This window comes from Musa acuminata, unplaced genomic scaffold (genome assembly GCF_036884655.1).
Source record: "Musa acuminata AAA Group cultivar baxijiao unplaced genomic scaffold, Cavendish_Baxijiao_AAA HiC_scaffold_1072, whole genome shotgun sequence".
NCBI lineage: Eukaryota > Viridiplantae > Streptophyta > Magnoliopsida > Zingiberales > Musaceae > Musa > Musa acuminata.
This window is the reverse complement of record NW_027021286.1, coordinates 35,263-53,699: the sequence shown is the minus strand read 5'-3', so window position 1 is coordinate 53,699 and position 18,437 is coordinate 35,263. Positions and strand designations below refer to the sequence as shown.

At 37.4% G+C, this 18,437-nt stretch overlaps 2 protein-coding genes and 1 long non-coding RNA gene across 4 annotated transcripts; 1 reads left to right on the top strand and 2 right to left on the bottom strand.

Moving 5' to 3' along the window:
* The first annotated feature begins 52 nt into the window (after positions 1-52).
* On the top strand, positions 53-2,776 carry LOC135666116 (uncharacterized). Of its 2 annotated transcripts, none has more exons than XR_010509699.1 (4): positions 53-207; positions 312-366; positions 455-551; positions 2,581-2,776. It is a non-coding gene; the product is annotated as an uncharacterized LOC135666116 (long non-coding RNA). The 2 variants fall into 2 exon arrangements; XR_010509698.1 differs by having other exon boundaries at positions 2,547-2,776.
* An 888-nt stretch (positions 2,777-3,664) lies between these two features.
* LOC135666114 (preprotein translocase subunit SECE1-like) lies at positions 3,665-4,379 on the bottom strand. The gene has a single exon (XM_065177654.1). It carries the CDS (start codon positions 4,327-4,329, stop codon positions 3,784-3,786), a length of 546 nt encoding a protein of 181 aa, XP_065033726.1. The 5' UTR covers positions 4,330-4,379; the 3' UTR covers positions 3,665-3,783.
* Positions 4,380-5,798: 1,419 nt separating this feature from the next.
* LOC135666113 (aspartate--tRNA ligase 2, cytoplasmic-like) lies at positions 5,799-18,302 on the bottom strand. The gene is made up of 10 exons (XM_065177652.1): positions 17,723-18,302; positions 15,825-15,935; positions 15,479-15,592; positions 14,459-14,749; positions 14,263-14,373; positions 14,035-14,088; positions 13,048-13,127; positions 12,858-12,973; positions 7,165-7,279; positions 5,799-6,194 (listed from the first exon to the last, which is right to left on the bottom strand). The coding sequence occupies exons 1-10, from the start codon at positions 18,284-18,286 to the stop codon at positions 6,068-6,070; spliced, it is 1,683 nt and encodes a 560-aa protein (XP_065033724.1). The 5' UTR covers positions 18,287-18,302; the 3' UTR covers positions 5,799-6,067.
* Between the last annotated feature and the right edge of the window lie 135 nt (positions 18,303-18,437).

Genomic DNA, 18,437 nt, shown 5'->3' with positions numbered 1-18,437 from the left:
TTTATTCGAGCAATAGCGGTAGAATTTTCGAGTTAATTCATAATTAAAAGAATTAGAAACAGCGGCATTCGACCTTCCGCCGATGGAATCGCGCACTCTGAATCCGCGCTTCCACGCCGCTCCTCCTCCATCTCCCTCTCTCTGGAGCGTCCGTATCTCGTCAGTTTTTGGGTTCTCCCACCGCATCGAGGACCACCAGATCCGAAGGTGTGATCTCCTCCTCTTCAATTCTTCGTCCCCTTTTGTATTAGGAGTTAGGGATGTTGAGGAGGCACTCCGATTCTATGAACTGATCCACTAGTTTTTCTTAGGTATTTGAGAAGGGTGATCTCATTCAAGCCCCGAGGCGTCGCTAGAGTGTAAGAGGTAGGAGTGGACACATTCGATGCCACTACAGATATATCCGCAGAAACACTTGTGATTTCTTAGAAGATAATGATTTGTTTTCGACCAGTACATCTCTTGGGAGGTGAATGAACTCAATGCTCTGAGGGTGGGAAGGCGCCAATTACCATGGGCTTCACATATTCGAGTAGGAGCAAACGCCTCAGGTACTTTCTCATTCTGGGTCATCGACGTTGCAGAATAGTTCAAATGAAATAGTTTAATTGCTCTTCTTGTAGCAGTCAGATACTTAGGTAATTTTGCCAAATTTCACAAGTACAAATCATGTCTGATAAGTGTAGCAAAAGAATTGTAGTATTTTATATGATTTACATGGGAACACTGGTGTGTCTTATATGAAGTGCTAGAAGTATACCATGAATAATTCAACTGATCAAATGCATAAATAGGGAGTCTATGAGTGAACTGGGATTGTCTCAAGCGATTCCATATTATGTATGATGTGTTAAATGCATTCTGTTGAATATTTGTTTTTACTTTCTAATAACTTTCTGTGAATCTCATCTTTTGTTGCATTTCATTTGCACGGAGTTTCCAGACAGTGTAGTTGATTTCTCAAACAAGCTTTTAGTGTAGAAATCTGCATGTCCATCAGCAACAATTTTCTGAAATTATACAAGATTTTGATGTATGATCAGCTCCAAAATGTAGTATCACATGCAATTGTGAACTTGAGATCCTTTCAGTATATTTCATTGTTCCCGGAAACAAATGCCTGAATCATTGTATATATTGGATTGCATGAATTAGGGTAGACTATTTTTCTATATGGAAGAAAACCAATTTTCATCTACATGTAAACTTGAAAAATTTTATCATGTGTATCTGAATGGAAACCATAGGCTGAAAGAATACATTTAACTTCCAGTCACTTAGATTTGAAAATGTGGACCAGTTTGACAGTATTTTCCTGCAACTTAGATTATTGTCTTTCTTCATTATATAGTAATCCATTGAGTAATATAATTTCTTGATTCAAGCTTGAAAAGATTTATGTCATTCAATGTTTCTAGTCCGAAAGTTCATATCGGTACAAGTCCTGTGACAATTTAATTTTTGTAGAACATTTATTGAATGCCATGGCAGACTGGTTGTTCTCATGGCATTATAAAGTTTCTTTTCTTTATTGCTCTACTCTATTACATTTCACAATCTCTTTTTTTTTGTGAGGATGTGAAGAATAAAGAGACTATTCTTTTTTCTGGATTCATGTGTGAGAAATGCTGCCTAAATTTAGAACACAATGAAACTATAACCTTCGGAACAAATCTATATTGACATTGCTTGGACATGAACACGTTGCAACATGGACGTAGCTATATGTCAAATCTTTTAAAGTAGGTCACAACACGATATGAACGAGGCAAACAACAATTATGTAAATTATATATTGCTACAATTCATATATTAAGTGATATTATGTACAATTTGACAATCTATGGTCATCATAAATATAACTTATGATAAGCATAAACAATCAAGTATATATCAAATGACCATTCACATATAGTACGTCGTATTAAGGAGACTAATTAAAGCATGGAAATTCAAAATTCAATGTATACTATATTCAAGTGTTCAGAATCCTTATATTCAAGGTATATGCACATGTGGGCATGAGAAGCATTTTGATTGCATCAAGTTAGAGATAGCATATCATTTTTGTTTATCAAATTAGGATAGTTCAAGTTGCCCAACACAATAAATTATCCTTTAAGGATCTTGTAATTTTGCAATCATTACTAAATGAAAATAAATTAAATATCTTGCTTAGAAGAACTATTACATTTAAGGTAGATGAAGTTACCTGCACAAGCCAAAAAAATGATATCCTTATTAAACTAGCAGTTATCCTAATTAATGAAGTATGTCATGACAACACCATCCCGAAATGCAGCATTTGATCATTATTTTTAGAAATCTTGGATTGCACAATAGTGCAAACTTCCACCTTGTGATATTGACTAGGCTTAAAAGATGGAAAAGGCTCCAAGGCAGTCATTTTCCTTACAGAAGTGAATTTGATTGTATAGGCTTCTATCTTGCTCAATGGTGCAAACTTCTACCTTGTGATATTGACTAGGCTTAGCAATCGTGGATTACAAAATACATGTTCATTATATTTTTGTGCATCTTAACAGCAGTGAATTTGATTGTCGAGTGCCTTTTCCTTAGCGGTGCATGACTATGCTGGAGGATTGGGCACTGTTACAGACTCAAGTGCATCTAACTGGGGTGTATTTTATGGGACACATCAGACTAGGTCCACGTACAAACTGATATATGCTTAGAACTTTAATTTGTTGTCATTTTGTCAATCTCTTGTACTTGTTAAACAATTTGATTTGATGATACTTTTATCAATTTTGCTCATGCAGTTCCATTAATGATGACCACTTTTCACTGGTTAAATGCATGGGTCTTCCAATAGCTGAGCAATCAAGTAACAATTGATGCATAATAGAGGAAATGCTTAAGCTTTGATCGCAATGCTTCCTTTGGTCTTCAGCTGGTTAGAGTTTTCTAACAAAGAAATTTTCTAGATGAACCCGAGAAAAGTATATATGTACATATCATACTTCATTTGGAGTTTATTCAAGGTTTGGAAAAATCAAAGTTGTTAAAGCAGGGTGTTTATGTAGATTAAATTGGTCATTGTACAAGGTTTGCCGTTTGCTACCGGGTGCAAACGGCAAGCTTCACAATCTACTCTGTTTATTGGCATAACTCCCTAGGGTTTCCTATTTTCGCCAAGTACAAACCAGTTAGATTCTGCTTTTCTGTGGAGCATTATATTTGTGTTGAAAGCTATTCTTTGCCTCCGGTATGCAGCCTAAGTTGGTACTGTCTCTGCTGCTTTTAGTTTCTGTTCTCCACTTCAATTTTTCATTTCTGCATCTATGCAAACCTTTGTCACTTAGAATTCCATTTCTGCATCAATTTCTGCTTTTGGATTGGTTTCTCATGCCAGGTATAACATTTTTATTACATGTACTGAGCATGTCATGGATTCTTTTCTTAATCATGGTGTGGTTTTTTTATCATTTCTATTTTTTATGATCTTGCTGTTATAACTTATCAGTGTATGCATCATACTCTTAAGCATCTGTAATCTATAAATTATGTGATTTATATGTATATTAGCTATCATTCTTTATAATTCTGCAAATTTAAGTTCATCCATAAAAGTTATTCAATTTATTGTTCTTAGTGACGATAAAATTGCAAAAATTCAACCTGAGACAATGAGAGGATTAAATTCCGGGGAATAATGGAGCTTGCATTAAGAAATTGACATAAAAGGTACAAAAAATTTCAAATATATATGATGAAGAGGTTTAGCTAATTTTGTTCTTTTCTGTTTTGTTTTGGGCGTTCTCAGAAGAAGTCTTGGATGCCCTTGCCCGCGAAGACCTTGTCGGAGATCTCGGCGAGGATTGCGTTGACGGTGAGGAGGGCGACGCTGGAGCCGGCGATGACGGCGATGACGACGCCGGTGGTGCCCAGCACCTTGCCGAACGGTGGCCACTCGATCTCCCTCACCTCGTCCGCCACCCCTCCCCACAGATCCGACGACGACGACTCCTTCTTCCTCGCCTCCATCATCTCCTTGAGCTCCTCAGCCACCGATGCCGCGGCGGTGGAAGCTGCGGTGTCCCTCTTCTCTACTTCCTCCTCCTGCTCCTTCTTTCTTCCCTCGTCGGCCTCCGACTCCTCCAGGGTCTCGGAAGCGCCGCCGTTCTCCTGGGCGGAGAAGCGGCGAGGGCGGCGGGTGCCCGGGAGACGGAGGGGCGAGGAGACCCGCAGCGGCGAGTACTGGGCTGGGACGGGGTGGAGGTGAACGGGGAGAGCCGCCCGGAACGGGACGGCGCGCGGAGGCGGCGGGGGCTTGAGAAGGAGACGGGAGAAGGGGGCAACCGCCATGTTGCTCTCGCTATTATTGAGGAAGAGATCGGTCGGTTCGAAGGAAGATAGGGGTGGCTCGGAGAGCGGTAAAGTTACTCGCGGAAACACCTTAAGCCTACGAATGCGGCGCTACTAAGGAGAAACAAAATTTGGGGGAACAAACGATAGTTTACTATAACTGAAAAAGAAAGTGAACGAACTCGGGTTAGGGTAAATTACACTATGTAATCAGTTATTTTTATATTCATCTTTATACTTAAAAAATTATGCTGTCATCCTTTTAATTATAAAAATGAAACATCTAGATTTATTTATTTTAACGTCGTTAATTTTATTAATAAAAATATTAAATAAATAGTAGAAATATAATTTTAACGTTTCATCAGTGATATTCGACAACATTAGTGGTGGTGGATGATGGTGTCGTTGGGGATTACGGTCGATTGTTATGGATGAAGAGAGCGACAACGAAATATGGGGATCACTTTGCATCTGCGTCGACGTCGACGCAGATTGGAGAAGGGTTGCTCGGCATTTGCGTCGACGTCGTTTTACATCTGCATCGATACCGACGTAGTTGTTGAGCGACGTTGTTTTGCATCTGCGTTGGTGATCTTTTCGTCGCTCAATAATTGGATCGACGTCAATGTAGATGTTAACGGTCTTCAACTCTTATGTCACTCTACAACTACATCGGTGGCTTTTTCATCGCTCGATAATTGTATCAACGTTGATGTAAATGTCGAGCAATCTTCATCTCTTGTCGTCGCTCTTCACTTCCACAACAACTCTTAACGGTGTTACCATCGACATCATTGGCTATCATTATTGGAATGTTAAAATTATATTTTTATCTTTTGTTTTCATATTTTCGTTAATAAAACCAATGACGATAAGATAAATAAATCTAGATATTTTATTTTCGTAATTGTACGGATACCAATTTAATTTTTTAAAGTATAGGGATTGAGATGCTATTATAGTATAGGGATTGAGATGCTAATAATAGCTAATTACATACAGTACTATGTAATTAGCCTTGACCCAAAAGCTAGTTGGTTCACTTTCTTATTTGATTATGGTAAACTATCGTTTGTTCTCCCCACATTTAATCTTTGCTGAAGCTATGGTTGAATTTGTCACTAAGTCGATTCTTAGGTTTTCTATATCCCTTATTTACAACAAGTAAATAATTTTTTTTGAGTTAAAAATATTTAAATAACCTAATCTTTATATTCAATTCAATCGATTCATACAAATCATTCAAAAATAAACAAGTCAATTGACTCATTACATGACTGATTCCAGAAGTGAAAAAGATCAGTCAATAATCAGTTTTCGATTTTTCTAATCCGACCAACTAGTTGGATCCATTTCAACCAGTATTTTCAATTTTTATAATCCGACCATCCAGAAGGGTCCACTTGGATCAGTATGGAAGCACCTGTGCAACATATATTTCAAGCAATTCACAAGAAACAGTAGGATAGCGACAACAAATAATTTAGACAGCATCTCATTCGTTTGTCCCACATATAATGCTGCTTATAACCCATAAAAGATACATTCAAAAAAAAGTCGCACTTGAAATTGGGAGTTGGGGAAACGTTGTTCTTGTTAAACGAGAAAGTAGATTAGAAAGACATCAAGCAGGTGTACTTATATAGTAACAAAGGACTTGCCCAGGGTTCCTGAACTTGCCCTAACAACAGATTACGACAACTTCCAATGATGGAAGCGATGAGGCTGGCAGTTGTTACGGAACAAGCCTTTGTGGATCGCGTGGGAAAAGGGATGTCTTGCGGATGTTATTGAGAGCGCAGAAGAGCATCACCACTCGCTCCAAGCCAATGCCAAAGCCACCGTGTGGAGGTGCGCCATACCTAGAAAAGATTCACCAGTTCAACATAAGAACATGGATGAATAAGTAAACAAAGGCTCAGTACTTATTTCCATATTTGCAGTGATCAGTAATCCGTTATCCCAAAGGACGTTCCACAATTTATTTTAGTCATCATCTATTACATTCAAAAGCTAATTCTAGTAAGATTTATGCATTACGCAGATTTATTGACTTAGATGTCTTTACTCGGTTCTTCAGATTGTGACAGTTGGAACTCATGAAAGAGAAGCTTAAAAAAGAAAAGCAAGCCACCCTTCAATCACACACATGCACGTCCACATACAGATGCATGCGCACACACAGAAGCACACCCACACACACATGAACACTCACACGCGCACACACACATAGATAGATGGACAGAGAGACATGAAGACAAATAGACACGCTTGTGCAAGTGTGTAGCACACACACACAAACATGTGCATGCGCACACACAGTTAAAAGGTCACCATCAAAAGGAAAGTTGTTACTACAGATAACTAAAGCATTAACCTGGGAGAAGGGTCTGCTTCAAGTTTGAACAGCTAGTTATGGTGCTACAATAAAAAAGGATGTATAATGGATGTAACGTATCATTAGGTTTTCTCCAATTATATTAGTTTTTCCTCATCAAATGTTTTGATGCCTAGTGGTTTTACCACTCTAAAAACTGAACCATTTCATTGAGCATTCTACCAGTAAAAATTACTGTGATTACAAACATATCTTTGAATGAAGTCATGGAACAAAACACAAGTCAGGTAGGAATGCGTCACATATGTGGGTATATTCTTCCAATTGGTGTGCATATATTGTGTATACTTTCTGTTATGAGTATTGGTGCCAGCAAAAACATGTGATACAAGGAATTAAAGGTATGAAATCATCATGACAAGAAATAGTTAAAACAAACATCAGAAGGAATAAATAGTACCAATGGTAAAAATAGGAAGCAGAAAGATAAATACCGGAAGGAGTCGATGTATGATGCTATTGTTTTTACATCAATCCCACATGCCTCTGCACGAGTGGTCAATAACTCTGGCAGGTGTACTCTTTGAGCCCCTGAAATTATCTCCTCACCTAGGGAAGAAAAGAGAGGTTAAAGAATGGAAAAGCAAAATACCAGTCTATTTTACAATATAACTGAATAATCAAAATAAAAATGTACCTAGAATCATAAATAGGCATATGCTAAAAAATAATGCATATGCAAATTCATTGAGTAATATTGGCTGTGTCTATAGATTCATTAAGTTGTTTCTAATTATATAACTAGATAATTAGGCATCAAATATACAGAGCTTTCAGAAGTGAAAAATTAATGCATATGCAAATTCATTGAGTAATATTGGCTGTGTCTATAGATTCATTAAGTTGTTTCTAATTATATAACTAGATAATTAGGCATCAAATATACAGAGCTTTCAGAAGTGAAAAATATCACAAGAAATCCTGTGTAGTACATTATACCAAATTCAACTTTGTATATTCTGCTTCGTTTTTAATTAATGTTTACTTCACTAATGAGAGGCCAAAAACACCAAGGCACATTATTCTGAGGGCAGCAAACAAATATCCCTAATCAGCTCCTGAGCCCCAAAAGCCTAACCCATGAGTTATTTAAATGCCACCATTATTTTGTACTTGCTTCCCTCAAGAAATTGCATTGTACGGGAAGAGACATGCAAAATGTAAAGCTCTAATACCTTATTCAGCAAAAGCTTCGAACAATGCAAAAGTTCACCATACTTACAGCAGAAAAATTATATTGTCAAGTGTCACACTAAAGAACAAATTTTGATATTTGTTTGTAAGTTGGTGGAAAATTGACTTTTGAAGTCTCAAGGAAAAACATTTGAATGAAGACAGTAAGTGACTGCAAATACACTGTCAAGATGAAAGCTGAATGTAGAACACAACACACTCTTTCAAACAAACAAATCATGGCTGCATCCAGAATCTTATGCTTAACAGAACAATTTCTAGCACTGTGTTTACTATATGATACACAAATCTCAGATGACTGTTGAAGACAGCTAACCACATTATGGTAAACTGCCTACGTTGTTTTATATGGATGTTATTAACTCACCACAATTTGCTTTCATGTGCACAGTGTACATGTCAAACAACCATTTTAAACCAGCTTCTCATCGCAGCCCGTATTGAGAAAACATTTCCCAACTTTAATGATAAGCGTACAGCTAAACTTGTTATCCGAAGAAATGGTACACTAACAAGGTCTTGGTTTATTTTGTCCAGTAAGGTAGATCCATGTGTATTATCAGCAAAATATATGGCCCATGTACAAACAGAAAACTATAAGCAATTTATGCATGTACACAACCAGGGTCTGGATAATAGTATTGTATTTAGGTTTGAAAAAGAAAACCACCAATGCTAGTTCCAATCCCGGATGAAAAAGGTGAAAGGTTGCATTGGGTCACCGACTACCAGCATAAAACTATGTCAAATCTCATGAACATAGATCTTAACTGATTTCAATATAGAGCTAGGTCATCACTCAAAAGTGACACAAGGTACCTTCACTACCTAGGTGTCCCAAATTGCAAATGATTGGCTAGGAGGTCGCTCGGAAGAGGCCCATCACATCAACACCCTGATGTGGTGCTAGGTAGAGTTCTCTTATTGTTTTGGACGAATGGGAGTAAAAAAGTTCAATAACAGATAGTTAGATTAGCAACTTGGAATATAGGAACATTTTCAAGAAAGAGGCTATAATTGATGGACACTATAATCAGAAGAAGAATAAATATTATTTGCTTAAAAGAGACTAAGTGGGTAGAGACAAAATCTAGAGAGATTAATAATACTGGATTTAAAATTTGGTATACTAGAAAAGTTAAACACAGAAGTGGTGTAGGAATTGTTATTTATAAGGATCTTAAGAACAATATTATAGATGTAAAAAGATTTAATGATAAAATTATAATTCTAAAATTTATGAAAAGACAAGATGTTTTAAATATCATTAATGCTTATTCCTCTTAAGTCGGATTGGATAATCAAACCAAAAGAAAATTTTGAGAAAACTTAGATGATATCATTCAATGTACGTCTATAATCGAAAAACTTATAATTGGAAGAGATTTAAATGATCATGTAGAGAAAACATATGGTGAATATAAAGATGTGCATGTGAGCTTTGATTATAGGGAGAGAAATGAAGATGGTTGTATGATTTTGCATTTTGCAACTTCGTATGATCTTATAATTATAAATACTCACTGTACGAAAAGATATGAACATTTAATTACTTATAAGAGTGGTCACAACTGCAGTCAAATAGATTTTTTTCTCACTAGAAAGGTAGATGAAGTTATTTGTAAAAATTATAAAGTTATATTTGACGAAAGTTTGACCAATCAACATAGGTTGATGGTTGTTGTCAAAATAAAAAATATGTTCTACCCTTACCCTTTCTTCAACACCAAACCCGATAGAGTAAGAGACACATCCATTTGCGTAAAGGGCTCTAAATAGTAAATACTACACTGCTAACGCAAACATTGGTAAGAATCCAATGCCACAATATCAAAGGGGGTGTAACAAGGACTTTAAAAGGATGGAATTGCATAATCCATCGTGATCTCACTCAAGCAAACAAGCAAGTCATTGTGCTAATGTGAGAACTTTCGAGGTGCGTTAGAGAGTTCTTTTCACACTTATTTTAGGAATTGAGTGTACTGCTACAGTGTACTGGTTCACTGTACTACTACAGTACTACAGTGCGGACCGGTAGCGAGCGGTCCATGTACCGTCAGCCTGTCGGACCGGTACATACCGCCCGTACCAGGCGGTACGACTCAGTATGGCAGACCTTGATATTATCTTAGTTAATAGAGCCTTAGTGGAATTAACTATAAACTTGAGCTACGAAGGCAAGACTTAAAAGTTAAGTTTTAAATTAAATAGGACTAAAACTGAAAATATAAAATGTACTTTTAGTGAATTTAAAAATAGACAAGAGAATATAGTTAAATTAGATGGACAAAAAGTCCCTTTAAGTAAAAGTTTTAGGTATCTTAGATCAATTATTTAACAAGATAAAGAGATCGATGAAGATACTATTCACAGAGTAAAACTAGGATGATCAAGATCAACGGTTTAAATAAACGCCCAAGTGCTCGGGCAAAGCGAGGCGAGGCCCGAGCGCCTTAAGGGTGGGCTAGACGACACGCTTCAATGAGGTGCCGCCTAGGCACTCGCTTGAACCCAAGTCCTCGAGTGAACGCCCAATTCCAATAAAGTAACCAAACTAGACTTTTAAGTTTGGTTCGATTCAACAGTGACTAGTTGGTTCAATTGAACCAACTAGCCACTTTATTACTCGTAAATGCCACCCCTTGCACCCTCACAGGACCCCAAGCCATCAACCCTAATGCAACTTATGCCTCCACCGTAAACGCAACGAACCGAGGCTTCCTCTATCGCTGACGGACGGGTCCACCGGCTTAGCCTTCGTCCGCAATTTCCTTCAACCGTTGCTGCTTCCATGTGCAGCTCCTGCCACCGTCGAGGGAGAAGACCGCAGCTTCCTTTACCACCAACGGACACCTCTGAAGCTTCCTCCACCCATGACGTCATCATCCACAGCTACCGCTACTGTCGTTCGACGTTGTCATTGTTGTCGTCCGTAGCTTCCGTCGTTACTACTGCTACCGTTCGTAGTTCCTTCGCCACCGCCTCTATCATCCGAAAGTTCCACTATCGGTAACTTTTTCTCCCCCTCTTAACAATTCTTTTCTCCTTGTCTGAAAGTTCCATTGTCAGAGCGCCTCGCGTCGCTTAGGCGAGCGCCTAGCGCCTCGAGCAGTTTGAGATCTTGGCGCCTTTTGGCACCTAGTTTTTTAAATCATTGATTAAGATGGAGAGAGGCGTCTGGAGTCTTATATGATCATCAAATACCTTTAAGATTAAAAGAAAAAATTTATAAGATAATTGTGAGACCAACAATGTCTTATGAATATTGAATGTTCAACAGTTAAAAGAAAACATATACAAAAAAGTTTATGTTGTCGAGATAAGAATGTTGAGATGGATGTATGACGTTTCGAGGAAAGATAAAAAAGAAATACTTTAATTCGTGAACAACTAGATATCGCTTTAATAGAATATAAGATAAGATAAAATCGTTTAAGATGATATAGGCATATGCTAAGAAGGCCTATAGATATTGTAGTTAAAAGAGATGAAATAATTAATGTTAATAGTACAAGGAGAGGTAGAGGAAGACCTAAAGAGACTTTAATAGAAACTATAAATAAATATTTAAGTATTCTGAACTCAATAAAATATATGATATTTTATAGATCTTTATGACGGTAAAATATCCATGTAGTCGATCCCAAATAGTTGGGACTTATAGCTTTGTTGTTCTTGTAGTGATGTTATGAAAGAGTGAAAAAAACTTGAGCATTGGTTACTATTAATGTCAATTACTAACTCAACCAATTAATTCCACTTACTAGATTAACATAATATTATTAGTAATTGCAACCATAATATTATTAGTAGATGAACATGTCAATTACTAACATAATATTATTAGTAGATGAACATGTTGGTATCATGCGTGAAATTGCTTATCAAAATGAAAGAAAGGCTATCATTTGCCACCGCGCCCGACACCCGACGAGCAATCGTTCGTGAACTTACGACTGTTCGTTTTGCCTTTTAAAGTCTTTATTTTCTCATTCCTCTCTTTTCTCTCTTGCACATCGAGTGTTTGCTAAATTATTTGTAAAGCTGCCCTCTTCACGAGACATCAAGACTTATTCGCCGCTCACTTTCAAACTTATCAATTTGCTCTTTTTACGGGTTCTATAAGACCTGAGCAAGGTTACAACTAGGTTGACCCTTTGCGGATGGATAATGTAATGTCATATCATGACTTAGACAATCCCAACTAACTCTGAGACATTGGCACAAGACTAATTCAAGACTTAGGCAACTCTAGCTAAGTCCGTGACTTTGCCACAAGGGTGCCTCACGACCTGGGTAATTCCCGCTAAATTCATGACATTGTGAGTACTATTGATGTCATTTACTCAACCAATTAATTCCACTTGCTAGATTAGCACAATATCATTAGTAATTGCAACCATAATAGGACTTGCAAGGCACTAACAAGTGATGTTGATATCATGGGTGATTGCTAGTCAAAATGAAAGAAAGGTTGTGCATTTTCAAAAACTGACAACCGACTCTGAGACTTTGAGTTTTAAAAAAAATAGATGAATGATTTAAAAGTGATAAAGTTTAATAATGGTAAATGACCAGTTAAAACAGAAATGATGGATTAAGAAAGGCTACTATACATGTCTTTTAAAAACCTAATACTGCTGAAATTATATCTTAAAATTTTGCTTGTGATGTAACGAGAACAGGAACTTAAATCTATAGGAGAACTCATCAATAGTGTGTTTTATAGTAGTAAAAGTGTCAAGGTGAAAAGAGAGAATATTTTTTGTTTGTAAAAAATATACTAAAATCAGTTGCTCATTTTTGTACAGAAAACATAAGAGACTAGTCACCACTATAAAATATTAGGTAGCTGACTAAAAGAAATCACACATTTTCAAGACTAGTTAAAGCAATGGAAACTGCCAATAATAAACAATGCCTTAATTCTCACCTCGAATGAAAACATCAAACGAGTTACTGTATGCTGGATCATCATAACAAGGCATAGTGTAAAATGGTCTCACAGCCAAAGGATATCGACAGAGAATGTAGAAATCTGTGTCATACCTGTGTTGGCAAGGAAGATTATGCATGTCATTCACAAATCTCATATAACCAGCAAAAGTAGAAAAGTAACCTACTTCTCACGGACAAGCCGGCCCAATTTTTTCTCGGCCTCAGTGTTCAAGTCACCTAGAGGATCAACTTCAACTCCAGCTTCCTGTCAAATCACTCACAGACTTCTTTAGTCGAGAAGCCACATAAAACTAACTTTATGATTGAAACTTGGTTTTCATCGTCAGAAAGCAAAGGAGACAGAGTAGCTAACTTTAATTATTTGAAAATAAATTAAACTGTTAAATGCTGGAGCTGCATAATTACTGAGAGATCCATAGCAATGCAGCAAATTTGACTTCCATGTAACAGATTAAAAAAAATTATCGCAACCTTTGATCTCTTTAACAAGTAATTTAATTGAATAGAGAACATAAAAACATTACTAATATTCAACATGAGGTTCTTTTTGGAAGAGAAGCTATGTGCTTTTTGAAAATGGCCACAAAAGAGTCTGGTGTCCGCAACATATATATACTAAATTTCTACCAGAATGAATGTTATGAACATCACTATCAGGTTCAACAAACACAAAGTCCCAGCTTCAATTTGACTTTCATGATAAAACCAACACTATGATGTGCATTCGATTGAGCTCTCCAGATTGCAATCCAATGTCAATATCCTAATATAAATAAAAGCAATGGTTTCTATCTACATGCCAACAATCCTCCACTCAACAAACTATTAATTTTTAGTGATAACCTTTTTTTTCTGTTCATAAGTCATATCACCAGTTCAGATCATAATCTCTACCAGATTCATGATGAAGTCAGCCTCCAACAGATTAATAACATATTTCATTCTCCACGTGGCTGAAATTTGTTTTCAATGCCATGCAGCATGCTATATCAGCCTCATCTTCATTGCATTAACTTTCAGTATTCAACACAATCAAAGAAAACTAAAGGAAAGCATACAAAAGTGCTCATAACCTAATGTTAACGAGTGATGACCAATGAGTGACTTTGATATGAAGATATTGAAAATGAACCAGTTCATCTGATATGCACCTGAAGCATTTTGATGCCTTCCTGGAAATTAAGTCTCAAGGTCTTCCTCAAGTACTGTAAATCATAAACTAAAGGATATTAAAAACAATATACAGGGGAAGCTTGCCAAAAGCATGAAAGAAGTATTCTTTCATATTGAGAAAATCAGAAAGACAATATGTGCTGAAGGAGATTCAATTGTTTAAAGAATTCTATATATCATCTTAATAAAAACATCATATCCTTCACCTTCAGAGGTTCAAAAGGATACTGCCTGTTGATAGCATCAAGTTCCTTCTTGCAATTCTCATTCAGGTCATCAAACATTGCAACAAATAATCGATCCACAATATCACAAACCTATGCAAATAAATACAACAAGAAATCTTGAAAATTAAATCAAAAAATAATTCAATTAGAGGATGCAATACAGTCGAATTCCTACCTCAAAGTAGTGCTCCTTAATTTCCATTTCAACATCAAGTCCAACAAATTCACATAAATGCCTGTGTGTGTATGAATCCTCGGCTCTAAACACAGAGCCAACTTCAAAAACACGTCCAAAACCACCACATATCACCATTTGTTTATAAAGTTGAGGTGATTGTGCCAAACATGCTGGTTGCCCCTTGTAGTCAAGCTTAAATACAGCAGCACCTCCTTCGCTTGATCCAGAAATCAACTTTGGGCTATGGATACCAATAAATCCCTCAGATCGTAGAAACCGCCTGAACACCTGCACATTGTTACTAAGGTCACATAAGATTTTGTACATAAAAAGACTAATGCTTTGATTTTAGTTCTGCAAAAATATAGTGAAGCTGCAATGTAAGTTTTTATATCAAAAATGTTTCAGTTAGATGCATTCTAAGAGAATTAAAAAATCTACACAGGGCTGCTACACCATAAAGACAGCTTACATTTCAGAAAAGGCAAAAACTAATTAGACGTTGTAGAAATAAAGGCCGCAATTAGCTCGCAAATCTCGAAAGATGTTATTCCTTTCCACAAAGACCTATGACCAATGACTAAGCAATCCATGTGGCATATGGTGCTAACATAGTTAAACTAACGTGTTCCAACTTCCAAAAAGTTCAATTGTTTACAATGGTCTACTGATTAAGAATTGAAGAATCCCTGTCATTACAATCCGTACAAAGGAAAGGATTGCATGGCACAGAAGTGGGTGTTTATAAGCCCATGCAAACCATTCCACGACAATGCTGCTAATTCTACATTAGAAGACAGCATGGTGAAAGCCTATTAGTAACAATCAATGTAATAGGCAAAATGCTGGATAATGTCAGCAGCAGCAGCATGGCATACAAATTTTTCATTAAAAAACGATAATAGAACAAACAGAATTTAGCACCAAATTTGGTCATTTCTGAAAAAGTGAGCACAAAAAGGAACTTTCTATGGGAAAAAAAAGGGCTAGATCTGGTATATAATATTGTGAACTTACATCCTCAACGTGACACTGAATACGAAAAATTGCCTGATTTGCTGGAGTCCGCAGATCAAGAACTCTATAGTTCAAACGTGTATCCTGACCAACACGAACAAGCTGCTCTCCAGTCTGCGTCATTCAGTTTATCACCTTCAGAAGATTAATCAATTAACCAAAACTTATATGCATTAAAAAAAAGTAAGACAAATGAACTTCCAATTTTTTTCTAACAGTCCTAGATACTATAATAGTTTGACCTCTAGCATAAAAGTATATAAGGTGATAAAAGCACAAAACTGTTACTTATTACTAACCCTTTTGATGTACCAAAAAAAAAGAATTTTAATTAAAACAAACTTACAAGCTCTGCTTTTTCGAACTCTGTCTCACTTCGTGCTGCATCCTCAATATTAATAGGCAGATTAGGTACAGATCTGTTGATACAGTAGAGCTTCCTTACCTGAACTTCTACCTGCAGATTAAAATTTGAGTAAGGAATCTTGTTTTCTCTCTCCCCCCTGCCCCCCAAAAAAATATCCAAGAGACTTCTTCATCGTACAGGATGCTTAATAAACAGGGTTGCCATACATAACAAGGCACATAAATTAAGAAACTTGCAAATGGCATGGAGAAGACCAGATAGGGTAACAAGATGGATTGTTGAGCAGCTATCTTCTAATATTAGCAAATAGAAGAATCAGCTAAAAGATCAGGCAACATAATATCAATATATAAGGTAGAAACCTGTTGTATATGCCATCCAAGCAGGAAAAAACTGAAAATTAATTCTTCAAGCAATTATCTCACATCAATGGCATGCATCTTTGACATTCAGAGTTGGTTAACAAATTACAATAAAGAGGTGATTATAATATCTATCCATTACTCTGGGCTTAGAACCTAGAATTGATTCAAGTAATGTCGTACATGGGATTTGAACAAAATTCTCCACTTGGATCTTTTGTATATCATTATTGTCATATATCACTAATCCAACATTTTTGCCATTAATCCATCATCAATATTTTTTCCTGACCTCAAGCCGATAACCTGACTTCAATTCTAACACCAAGGGGTCAACAACTCTAATTTTTCTTCATCTGTTCCCAGTAATCTGTGCATCCTTCCTGATGTAATTTCTCAATTTTTTTCTTTCTTATAATTGGAAATAAATCATGTGAACTCAAGGAGAAAGTTCATAATAGGCCTTGTCATACTTCTGCAATGCAACATTCTCCTCCAAATCTCAGCAGCATAATGCCTAACAAAACATGTGGTACCTTGACTATTCATTGACCTGACAGAAAATGCAAGAAGAGAATGTATAACACCATCTTTCACCAACCTGTTAGAGTAAGTAATTTATCCAGCATCACTAGCCATAGGATTAAAACATATTGATTTGATTCTATGTTTACACCAAACTGCCCCCTTGACTAATCTATGTTAGCTTCTTTCCTCCTAACAATGGCCAAGTGTCATGCACACTAAAACTTATACTTGTATGGGAAGCCAAACAACTCGATCTACAATATATTACCTCTCTGATTTTCTCCCATATATACCTAGCTTTCTTAATCAAAGCTTAATACAAATACAAATGCCCATTAAAAATGCATTCTAAAACTCTAGCATAAAAAAACAATATCAGTTAATTCAATACCACCAATAGACATCCTTTGAATAATTGAGCCACCAGCAAGCCAGACATCAAACCAAAATAAAGCCTTCTTCCATTTCCAATATGAAAACCAATCAGATGCGTCAGCTTATGCCAACTCTAGCAAGAATCCTTAAACTTCATGGCATGATTCCATCACAACCTCTAAAAAAATCAGAACATATAAGCAGCATCGACTTAAATGCCTTTAAATTTAAGGAGTTAGCCAACACGCTGTCTCCATATTATCATTTTAGGACAAGGGAAATCCCCTTCAAAAACAACACTATCCCTGCTTTTTATTGTTTTAAAGGAGGCAAGACATCATAATTCTGTGTCTCTCGGTTTCAAGAATGCAACACTTGTGGGCAATGTCAGCCGTCGTGTAAACTCAAAGGCTCTCCCTGGTCTCTCATTCTCGTCAGCTAAAATCCTCATAGACTTGCTAAATTCGCAATCCTCGAAATCACACCATATAACCAAAATCAGTTCGAATTGGGGATACCTTTTGCATCAAGTCTCAAATTCAAAGTTAAAATGTTAATTAGCGAACAAAGCTACGACAATTTATACAACAAGAATTGGGAATAATCAAGTACCTGCTGGGTCGTGCCCTTTATCGGGTCTTTAGGAATGGAAATCATCCCTTCAACGTCCACGATCGACTCCTTGCTGAGCCCCGTCGCGAACTTCACCATATGGGGGCTCACAAACTCCTTGTCGACCGTGAGGACGCACTGGACCGTGCTCATGAACTGCCGCAGGACAACAAAAGCCATCTTCTTGCTCACGGGCCTGATCGTCTGGGCGACCCCCCGGATGAGCACCGCCCGGCAGGCGAGGTCCGCGCCCAGCGCGCCGATCTCGGTCCACTCGCGTCCGCTGATTGCCTTGGACTGGATATCCTCGACCAGGACGTCGCCGTAGTTCGCGGCTAAGGGATCGGCCTCAGCGGAGTCCGCCTGGGAGGCGGCGGCCGCGGCTGTAGCGGACTGCTGCTTGCGGTCCTCCTTGGCCTCCTTCTTAGCGAGTTTCTTGGCTTGCTTCTTGCTGAGGGACCCCGCCGCTGTCTCGGAGGCATTGCCGTCGGCCGGAGTGGGCGGCGGGGGCGCTTGGGCGGCGGTCTCGGCTTCAGATGAGGCCATGGCGAAGGCACCGCGCATCGACAATCAACAAAACCCTACTAGTAGCAGGTATATATAGGTAGATGGCAACATTGCAAAGACAACCCTCCAATGACAGGTATTTGATATATATCCCTATACATTTTAGTTTAACATATACATTCCTTTTAATCTCGATTTTAACAAATAT